Source organism: Chiloscyllium plagiosum, chromosome 7, assembly GCF_004010195.1.
Source record: "Chiloscyllium plagiosum isolate BGI_BamShark_2017 chromosome 7, ASM401019v2, whole genome shotgun sequence".
In the NCBI taxonomy this organism is placed as follows: domain Eukaryota; kingdom Metazoa; phylum Chordata; class Chondrichthyes; order Orectolobiformes; family Hemiscylliidae; genus Chiloscyllium; species Chiloscyllium plagiosum.
This window is the reverse complement of record NC_057716.1, coordinates 104,600,582-104,611,286: the sequence shown is the minus strand read 5'-3', so window position 1 is coordinate 104,611,286 and position 10,705 is coordinate 104,600,582. Positions and strand designations below refer to the sequence as shown.

General features: G+C 46.4%; 1 protein-coding gene across 1 annotated transcript in view; it reads left to right on the top strand.

Annotated features, from left to right (window-relative positions):
• The window catches only part of LOC122551953 (anion exchange protein 3-like), a 257,659-nt gene extending 247,234 nt beyond the window's left edge, over positions 1 to 10,425 (top strand). The window contains exons 16-18 of the mRNA XM_043694524.1: positions 2,533 to 2,730; positions 4,725 to 4,814; positions 10,255 to 10,425. Coding sequence (XP_043550459.1) covers positions 2,533 to 2,730; positions 4,725 to 4,814; positions 10,255 to 10,425 — 459 coding nt within the window. The remainder of the gene's footprint in view (positions 1 to 2,532; positions 2,731 to 4,724; positions 4,815 to 10,254) is intronic.
• Positions 10,426 to 10,705: the final 280 nt, after the last annotated feature.

Genomic DNA, 10,705 nt, shown 5'->3' with positions numbered 1-10,705 from the left:
TGCCGGAGGAAACACCACAGAAGCGCTTCACAGGAGGCTCCCAAGCACTGAGGACGTCACCTAGACAGGGGACGAAACGTCTGCAACACAAATTCCCTGCTCGACTAACAGAACCACAACAATATGAAGAGTAAATAAGGAAATTTTTTTTTTGAAAAATCATCCATGGGATGTGAGCGTGACTGGCCAGGATCGCTTCATTGGCTGAGAAAGGCCTCATTGTCCTGAAAAAGGCGATGGTGAGACGTCTTCAAAAATATAACTGAGAGGCTTTGAACTTCTGAAGTAGGGTCACTGGACCCAAAATGTTAACTTTGTTTTCTCTTCACAGATGCTGCCAGACCAGCTGAGTTTTTCCAGCAATTTCTGATGTCTCTGATTTCCAGCAATTCTTTGTGTTTTTTTGTTTGAGAGGCTTGTTAGGCCATTTCTGAGTCAATCCCTTTGGCTGTGGGTCTGGAGTCACATGTAAGGCCAGACCAGGTAAGGACAATGGACTTCCTTCCCTGAAGGACATTAGAGACCCAGTGGGCTTTTACGCCAATCCAGTAGTTTTATGATTGCTATTAGTGAGACTGGCTTTTCTTTCCCTAATTAAAAGAATTCAACATCTTCCACTTTGCTGTCAGGATTCAGACCGCTGCCTCTTGGATTATTAGCTCAGATTATTTGCTCGAGTTTAAGAGCCATGAAGGTTTGCTGCAGCTCTATAAGTCCCTGGTGAGACCACACTTGGAATATTGTGTCCAGTTCTGGTCGCCCTACTATAGGAAAGATACAGAGGTTTTGGAGAGGGTGCAAAGAAGGTTTACCAGGATGCTGCCTGGACTGGAGGGCTTGCCTTATGAAGAAAAGTTGAATAAGTTTAGACTTTTCTCTCTGGAGAGAAGGAGGAGGAGAGGAGACCTGATCGAGGTGTAAAGATAATGAGAGGAATAGATAGAGTCAATAGCCAGAGACTTTTCCCCAGGGCAGGATTGACTGGTACAAGGAGTCATAGTTTGAAGATATTAGGAGGAAGGTATAAAGGAGACGTCAGAGATAGGTTCTTTACGCAGAGAGTTGTGAATGCATGGAATGCGTTGCCAGCGGTGGTGGTGGAAGCAGAGTCATTGGGAACATTTAAGCTCTACTGCTGGACGTGGACATGGATAGCAGTGAGTTGAGGGGTGCGTAGGTTAAGTGATTATATTTTACATTAGGATTAAAGCTCGGCACAACATCGTGGGCCAAAGGGCCTGTTCTGTGTTGTACCTTTCTATGTTCTATGTTCTAACTCTTTGGTTCCTAGTGCAGTACCATCACCATGGTGACGTCACTGTACCTGTTAGAAAGCTGTTTCAGTGGGCGGGACTATCTCGAGGAACCAGCACAAGAACAAAGGACCGAACAGCCTGCCATGCGATTTGTGGCTCTCCTTGTAACATAGGAACAGGAGTAGGCCATTCAGCCCCTTGAGCCTGTTCCACCATTCATTGAGATCAGGGCTGATCCATGACGTAACTCCGTATTGGCCCATATCTTTAATTCCGTTGCTTAACAATAAGTCTATCTATCTGAGATTTCAAATCAACAACTGATCCAGTGTCCACTGCCACTTGTGGAAGACATTTCCAAACATCTACCACCCGTTGTGTACAGAAATGCTTCCTAACATCTCTCCTGACCAAAGTCAGAAGTCACACAACACCCACCAGGTTATAGTCTAACAGGTTTATTTGAAATCACAAGCTTTCGGAGTGCTGCCCCTTCATCAGGTAAAGTCTTCGCTTGACTTCACCTTCCATCTCACCTGACGGTGCAGCAATGCTCCAAAGGCTTGTAATAAACCTAGTGGTCTATAACCTGGTGTTGTGTGAGTGCTGACCTGGTCCACCCAAGTCCCACACCAGGACCTCGACATCGTCTCTCCTGAACAGTCTGGCTGTAATTCTCAAACTAGGCCCCTCGTTCTAGAAACTCCAAAAATGGAAGTATTTTCTTTTTATCTACCTTGTCCTTTCCTGATAATGTCTGGAAGACTTCAATCAAATCACCGTTAACCTTCTAAAGTCTGGAGTAAAAGACCTAATTTGTCTAATCTCTCCTCATAACTTAACCCCTGAAGTCCAAGTACCATTCTTGTAAACCTTAGTTATTCTCCCTCCAAGAACAGTTTATCCTTCCTGAGGTGTGGTGCCCTGATCTGCTCACAGTGCTTCACAGGAGGTCTAACCAAGGTTTTGCATACCTTTTGTGACATGTATTTTTAGATTCACTCTGATATCCTCAACAGCAGTCCTGTAATAAACAGCAGCCCAGGAAGAGAGAGGTCAGCATTACAGAAACCCTTTGGAATTGGGTGTATACTTGAAAAGGAATAGGCCTACAGGCCTTAGAGGAAAGGAGGAAGGGAGTGGAACTAAGTACGTATTGCCTTCAAAGCAGAGTCAATATAGACACAAAGGGCCAAATGGTCTCCTTCTGTAAGAATCAGTGATTCCACCATCTCCATGTGTTGTATAACGCTGTCCTTTTCCTTCCCATCTCCAGGTCTTTGAGGAGAATCCTCTCCTGAAGACATATCCACCCTTCTCTCTGAGAAATGCCAATCTCACTCACCCATTACTACAAACCGACCAGCAGATGCAACCCAACACCGCCCTGCTCTCCCTCGTCATGATGGTTGGCACATTCTTCATTGCGTATTTCATGAGAAAATTCCGGAACAGCCGGTTTCTAGGAGGGAACGTGAGTATGTCGAATGCCGACCTTGAAGATTGGGGTAAATTCTCCAAAAAATGGAAGTATTTTCTCTTTACCTACCTTGTCCTTTCCTGATAATATCTTGAAGACTTCAATCAGGTCACCCTTAACCTTCTAAAGTCTGGAGAAAAAGATTTCACTAATGTCCTTTAGAGAAGAGAATCTGCGATCCTCACTCATCTGGCCTCCGTGTGACTCCAAACCGATAAAGAAAGATCATAAGAAATAGGAGCAGGAGGAGTAGACCATTCGGCCCCTCGAGTCTGCTCCCCCCTTCAATAGGATCAGGCTGATCCGATATCCCTTACGCCCACTTTCCTGTCCTTTCCCAGTAACCCTTGATGCCCCGACTGATCATGAATCTGTCTCATCCTTCAACATACACAAGGACTCTGCCCCCACAACTCTCTGTAGCAAGGAGTTCCAAAGACTCCCAATCCCCTGAGAGAAAATATTGCTCCTCATTCAGTCTCAATTTGATGCCCCTTATTCTGAGACCAAGCCCTCTAGTCTCAACATATTTGGCCCTTACTCATAAGACCATCCCTCCTTAACAGGGATCATCCCAATGAGCCATCTCTGATCTACCTCAATGAAATGATGTCTTTCCTTAAGTAAGGGCATGTAAACTGCTCCCAGTGCTCCCGATGTGGTCTCCCCAGCACCTTGTACAGTTTGTAGTAAGACTTCCCTACTCTTATACTCCAACCCTCTTGAAATAAGGGCCAACATTCCATGAACCCTTCCTGATTCCCTGCTGTCCCTAGCTTTTTGTGTTTCGGGTACAAGTCCCCTCCCTTTGTGTTGCAGTTTTCTGCAGTTTCCCTCCAGTTAAATAATACTCTGTTTTTTTGTTCTTCCTTCCAAAATGAACAACTTCCTTTTTTCCCACGTTGTACTTCATTTGCCAATCTTTCACCCACTGCCTGAACCCGTCAATGTCTCTCAGTAACTTGTCTGGAACACTCTGTCGGGATACTGTTTGTATCACCCCCACAGCCAATAGAGTTGCCCTTTAATACTGCGCAGGAACAGAGTTTGTGTCCTAGCCCTTCACACACTGACCCCTGTCACCACACAAGTCACCAGCAACAGAAAGAGCTATTGGGAGTCAGGTGGTGAAAGGTTTGGACAAGGAGATCAGTTTTAAGGAGCCTTGTAAAGGACACAGAGAGAGAGAGATGGAGGAGAGTTTCATAAAACATTTCATACAATGTGAGCACAGCTGACCTGTTTGAACTCCACCTTCTACAGTCCTGTCTACCCCGGACAACCCTTTGACCCCACCCCACCCCCTCCCTCGTCTGACAAGACTCCATCTACCTCCACCTTCAAAATGTCTCAGTGTCTTCTCAGGCAGTGAGGTGCAAAGTCACGTGACATTCCGAATAATAATACAAATCAAGCACCTTCGCATGGGAAGAGATTTGAACATGAGGAGTGAGGTGTTTCCAGACCAGGAGAGTAACAATGTTCTCAAATTGGTGACCTTCATTGGGTATCATTGACATGGCCACAATTAGTTGCCCTGGAATGGGGCATTTTGTGAGCTAATCCCAAAGAGCCAGTTAAGATCAACCATATTGTATGGACCTGGAGTTACATGGAGGCCTGACAGGGTGAAGCCAATTTCCTCCCGGCATCATTACAACAATTAGTGATAACGGTGCGGTACTATTTCCTGATCACGAGATTTCAGCTCCTTGAATTTAAATCCCCCACTGCTAGTATGGGATTTGGACCTGTGCCCCTCAGTTCATTAGCCCAGCATTACAGTCAGAGGACAAGGCCACCAGACCACCAGCTTCCCACATGGAGAGGGTGGAGCCAGGGGTCTCCGAGGGAGCAGTCTGATGCTGACAGGGGGACTGAAGAAGGTATCAGTTCTACCTCCACATTGTCAACTCCCGTGTAATGAAGGAATGAAGTTCTCTACCATGACCACAGGATCTAATGTGATTTCCTTCACCCTCTCCCAGGCCCGGCGCATCATCGGAGACTTTGGGGTTCCCATTGCGATCCTGGTGATGGTCCTTGTAGATATCTCTATCACAGACACATACACTGAGGTAAATGTGTGGCTATTAATCGCACCATGCGTCTGTGTCCTACTCCGTGTTAGTCTGTGAGTTTTACTCTGTGTACATTTGTGTCATGTATTTGTGGGTGTGTTACCATGTCTGTAAGATGAATTGGCTGTCTTACCACGTATTTATGTATATTTGTGTGTGCATGCATGTGTGCGCGCGTGTGTGTGTGCATCTTATTGTGTGTGTGTTTGTGTGTGTCTCACTACCTGTGTGCACGCACAATGTTCTTACTATGTGTGTCTGTGTCTTACCATGTGTGGGCATGCCTGTGTGTAAATGTGTTTTACCGTATATTTGTGTGTTACTGTGTGTGTTTGTCTGTGCACTTGTGTGTGTCTTACTGTGTGTTTGAGTGTGTATGAGTGTATCTTACTGTGCGTGTGTGTGGGTCTGTGTTTGTGTTACTCTGTGGGTCTGTGTGTGTGTGTTTGTCCACCTGTGTGTGACTTACCCTGTGCCTTTGTCTATGTGGGTTGGGGTGGAATGGGAATGGAAGGGCAGCATTTAGTGACACAGTCATAGAGATCTATAGGAGGCCCTTCAGCCCATCACCATCCTGTTCGATTCCTTCCACCCAAGCTATGCAAGTAAAGAATCAATGAGAAGTAAGACACTTGAGAATTAGAATTGGATTAGTCCAGCCTTTTCATCGAGGTTGCAATTCACTGTCTGGTTCATGGTGAATGAAATGGAAATGGGAGACTCACGGTTGGTGTGTTACCTCTCAGATGCCAGGGTTCGTGATGTCTCGGATCGTGTTTTCAGCATCCTTGAGGGGGAGGGGGAGCAGCCCCAAGTCGTGGTCCACATAGGCACCAACGACATAGATAGGAAGAGAGATGGGATTTAAGGCAGAAATTCAGGGAGCTAGGATGGAAGCTTCGAGCTAAAAAAAACAGAGTTGTTATCTCTGGTTTGTTGCCCGTACCATGTGCTCGTGAAGCGAGGAACAAGGGGAGAGAGGAGCTGAACATGCAGCTACAGGGATGGTGCAGGAGGGAGGGGTTTGGATTCTCGGATAATTGGAGCTCTCTCTGGGGAAGGTGAGACCCCTACAAACAGGATGGTCTTCACCTGAACCAGAGGGGTACCAATATCCCCGGGTGGGGTATTGCTAATGCTCTTCGGTTGAGTTTAAACTAATGCAGTAAGGGATGGGAACCTGAATTGTAGTTCCAGTGTACGGGAGATTGAGGGCAGTGAGGTCAGGGATAGGCTTACAAGGTCTCAAGAGGGCACCGGCAATCAGGGTGTTGGTTTGAAATGTGTGTACTTCAACGCCAGGAGCATCCGGAATAAGGTGGGTGAACTTGCAGCATGGGTTGGTACCTGGGACTTCGATGTTGCGGCCATTTCAGAGACATGGCTAGAGGGGGGACAGGAATGGTTGTTGCAGATTCCGAGATTTAAATGTTTCAGTAAGAACAGAAAAGATGGTAAAAGGTGGGGGGGTGGCATTGTTAATCAAGGGTAATATTACAGCAACTGAGATAATGTTTAAGGACTCATCCACTAAGGTAGTTGGGGCTGAGGTTAGATACAGAAAAGGAGAGGCCCCTCTGTTGGGAGTTTTCTATAGGCTTCTGAATTGTTCCAAGGATGTGGGGGAAAGGATAGCAAAGGTGATTCTCAATAGGAGCGAGAGTGACAGGGTAGTTGTTATGGGGGACTTTAACTTCCCCAACATTGACTGGGAATACTATAGTTCAAGTACTTTAGATGGGTCAGTTTTTGTTCAATGTGCGCAGGAGGGTTTTCTGACACAGTACATAGACAGGTCAACAAGGGGCGAGGCCACATTAGATTTGGTATTGGGTAATGAACTCGGCCAGGTGTTAGATTTGGAGGTAGGTGAGCACTTTGGCGATAGTGACCACAATTTGGTTATGTTTACAATAGCAATGGGTATATACGGCAGGGGAAGAGGCATAGCGGGGGGAAAGGCAATTATAATGCGATTAGGCAAGATTTAGGATGCATAGGACAGGGAAAGGAAAGTGCAGGTGATGGGCACTCTTGAAATGTGGAGCTCATTCAAGGAACAGCTACTGCAGGTCTTTAATACATATACACCTATCAGGCAGGGAGGTAGTTGTCAAGAGAGGGAGCCATGGTTTACTAATTAAGTTGAAGCTCTTGTCAAGAGAAAGAAGAAGGTTTAATGTGAGGATGAGGCGTGAAGGCTCAGATAGGGGGCTTGAGAGTTATGGGTTAGCCAGAAAAGATCTAAAGAGAAGTCTAAGAAAAGCCAGGAAGGGACATGAAAAGTCATTGGCGGATAGGATCAAGGAAAACCCTAAGGCCTTCTATAGGTATTTTAGGAATAAAAGAATGACTAGAGTAAGATTCGGGCCAATCAAACACAGTAGCGGGAAGATGTGTGTGGAATCTGAGGACATAGGGGAAGCGCTTAATGAATACTTTTTTGTCTGTGTTTACATTGGAAAAGGGTAATGTTAGTGAGAATACAGAGATACAGGCTACAAGATTAGATGGGAATGTGGTTGACAAAGAGGAGGTTTTAGCAATTTTGGAAGATCTGAAAATAGATAGGATCCCTGGGCCAGATGGGATTTATCCTCGGATTCTCTGGGAAGCCAGGGAGGAGATTGCCGAGCCTTTGGCTTTGATCTTTATGTTGTCATTGTCGACAGGAGTAGTGTGAGGAAACTGGAGGATAGCAAATGTTGTTCCCTTGTTCAAGAAGGGAAGTCGGGACAACCCTGGTAATTATAGATTAGTGAACCTTACTTCTGTTGTGGATAAGGTGTTGGAAAGGTTATAAGAGATAGGATTTATAATCATCTGGAAAGGAATAATTTGATTAGGGATAGTCAGCACGGTTTTGTGAAGGGTCGGTCGTGCCTCACAAACCTTCTTCGAGAAGGTGGCAAAACAGGTGGATGATGGTAAAGTGGTTGATGTGGTGTATATGGACTTCAGTAAGGCATTTGGTAAGGTTCCCCACAGTGAGCTATTGCATAAAATACTAAGTTTCAGGATTGAAGGTGATTTAATGGTTTGGATTAGAAATTGGCTGATGGGAAATGTTCATCCTGGAGCTCAGATACCAGTGGTGTACCGCAAGGATCTGCTTTGGGTCCACTGCTGTTTGTCATTTTTATAAATGATCTGAATGTGTGCGTAAAAGGATGGGTTAGTAAATTTGCGGGTGACATTAAGGTAGGCAGAGTTGTGGATAGTGCTGAAGGATGTTGTGGGTTACAGAGGGACGTAGATAAGATGCAGAGCTGGGCTGAGATGTGGCAAATGGAGTTTAATGTGGAAAAATGTGAGGCAGTTCACTTTGGAAGAAGTAACAGGAATGCAGAGTACTGGGCTAATGGTAAACTTCTTGGCGGTGTAGATGAACAGAGAGATCGTGGTGTCCAGGTGCATAAATCCCTGAAAGTTGCCATCCAGGTTGATAGGGTTGTTAAGAAGACATATGATGTGTTGGTGTTTATTGGTAAGGGGATTAAGTTTCAGAGCCACGAGGTCATGCTTCAGCTGTACAAGACACTGGTGCGGCCGCACCTGGAGTATTGTGTACAGTTCTGGTCACCAATTTATAGGAAGGATGTGGAAGCTTTGGAAAGGGTTCAGAGGAGATTTACTAGGATGTTGCCTGGTATGGAGGGAAGGTCTTACAAGGAAAGGCTGAGGGAACTGAGGCTGTTTTCGTTGGAGAGAAGAAGGTTGAGAGGCGACTTAATCTAGACATATAAGATAATCAGAGGGTTAGATAGGGTGGGCAGTGAGAGTCTTTTTCCTCGGATGGTGATGGCTAACACGAGGGAACATAACTTTAAATTGAGGCATGATAGATTTTGGACAGATATCAGGGATAGATTCTTCACTCAGAGAGTAGTAGGGGCGTGGAAAGGCCTGCCTGCAACAGGAGTAGACTCACTGACGTTAAGGGCATTTAAATGGGCATTGAACATACATATGGATAATAATGGAGCGGTGTAGGTTAGATGGGCATCAGATTAATTTCACAGGTCGGCACAACATTGAGGGCCGAAGGGCCTGTACTGTGCTGTAACGTTCTATGTTCTAAGTGTCAGAAGTATCTGTGCATTGGAGTACTCAGGAAGGGAGAGACACATTTGCAAAGCTTTGGAATCTTCTACCTCTCAAGGCAGATCAAGAAAGTTAAATCCCTAATTGCCCTTGAACTGAGCGGCTCAATGGTCCAGTCCAGAGGGCATTTAAGAGTCAACCACTTCACTGTGCGTCTGGAGTCACATGTAGGCCAGACTGGGTAAAGATGGCAGATTTCCCTCCCTCAAGGGCATTAGTGAACCAGATGGGTTTTACAGCAATCATTAGCTTTCCATTCACTTTCAGTTCCATATTGTATCCATTACATTTAAATTTCACCGGGTGACGTGGTGGGTCTTGAACCCCCTGACCCCACAGCGTTAGCATCGGCCTCTGGATGACCAGTCTAGTGGCACTGCCTTGACACCACCATCTTCCCCAAAAGCAAAACTGAGGACGACATAAAATCATTCGCAAGGCCATGCCAAGGGGACATTACGAAAATCCAAGGATGGAGAAGGATAGGAGATGTATGGAATTCTCTCGTGCTGTCCCCTGATGGATCTCAGCTCAATACCCAATTCCAAATCCGCTCGATTGATTTCCATGAGTGGGGGTGATGGCCTAATGGTATTATTGCTAGACTGCTCATACTGAGACCCAGGTAACGTTCTGGGACCCAGGTTCGAATCCTGCTACAGCAGATGGTGGAATTTAAATTCAATGTAAATCTGGAATTAAGAGTCAAATGATTAATCCATTGTCAGAAATGGTTTGCTGATGCCCTTTAGGGAAAGAAACTGCCCGGAGGACTCAACACTGAGTTCTTTAGTTTCAAATAACATCCCTTTCCTTTCCTTCCACCAACAGGATTCATTCTTCCCATTGACCAACCAGGTTGTACCCTCTGCCTGTCTTCACCTATCCCCACTTCACCACTCCCTTTATCTGCAGCTCCCTCCACACCCACCCCCATCCCTGAAGAGGGTTATACCTGAAATGTTGACCTTTCCACCTCCTGATGCTGCCTGGCTTGTTGTGTTCTTCCAGTCTCCTGCCTTTCTATCCTTACCTGGTCTGGTCTACATGTGACTCCAGACCCACAGCAATGTGGTTGGCTCTGAGCTGCCCTCTGGGGCAATTAGGGATGGGCAATAAATGCTGACCTAGCCAGAGCCACCTTCATCCCATGAGTGAGTAAAAGAAAGATATGAAGGAAGGATAAAGTGGAGGGAAGGGAAGAAAGGGCCATCGCAAAGGGATGGCATTGCGGTTGGGCAGGATGGGAAGGCAATTTGTGGTGATCGGACAGCAGGAGGGAGGTGTGGCTGGTCTACTCTGCTGACACTGACCTGTCTCTCTCTCTCTGCAGAAACTGGACGTGCCACTGGAATTTTCCGTCACCTCCCCGGAGAAGCGAGGCTGGTTCATCCACCCAATGGGGAAGGATCAGGACTTCCCAATATGGATGATCTTCGGTTCAGCGATTCCAGCCTTGCTGCTCTTCATCCTGATCTTCATGGAGACCAACATCACCACGTGAGTAAAACCCTCTACACAGCTCCCCTCAACTCTCCCCCCCCCCCCCCCACTCCGGCTATACCCCACGACCCAGTCCCTCCTGTGTGACCAGTGCCCCCACCCCAGACACATCAGTCGCTCAATCCTGTTCCCCTGATTCTCCTTATGTTGGAAGGCATTGGGATTGGTGGTCAGAGGTTGGTTTTAGGGGGGGGGGGGGGGGGGGGGGGGGGAGAAAGACAGAGAGAGAGAGACAGAGAGAAAGAGAGAGCTTTAGGGAGTGAGTTCAAGAGCTTGGGACC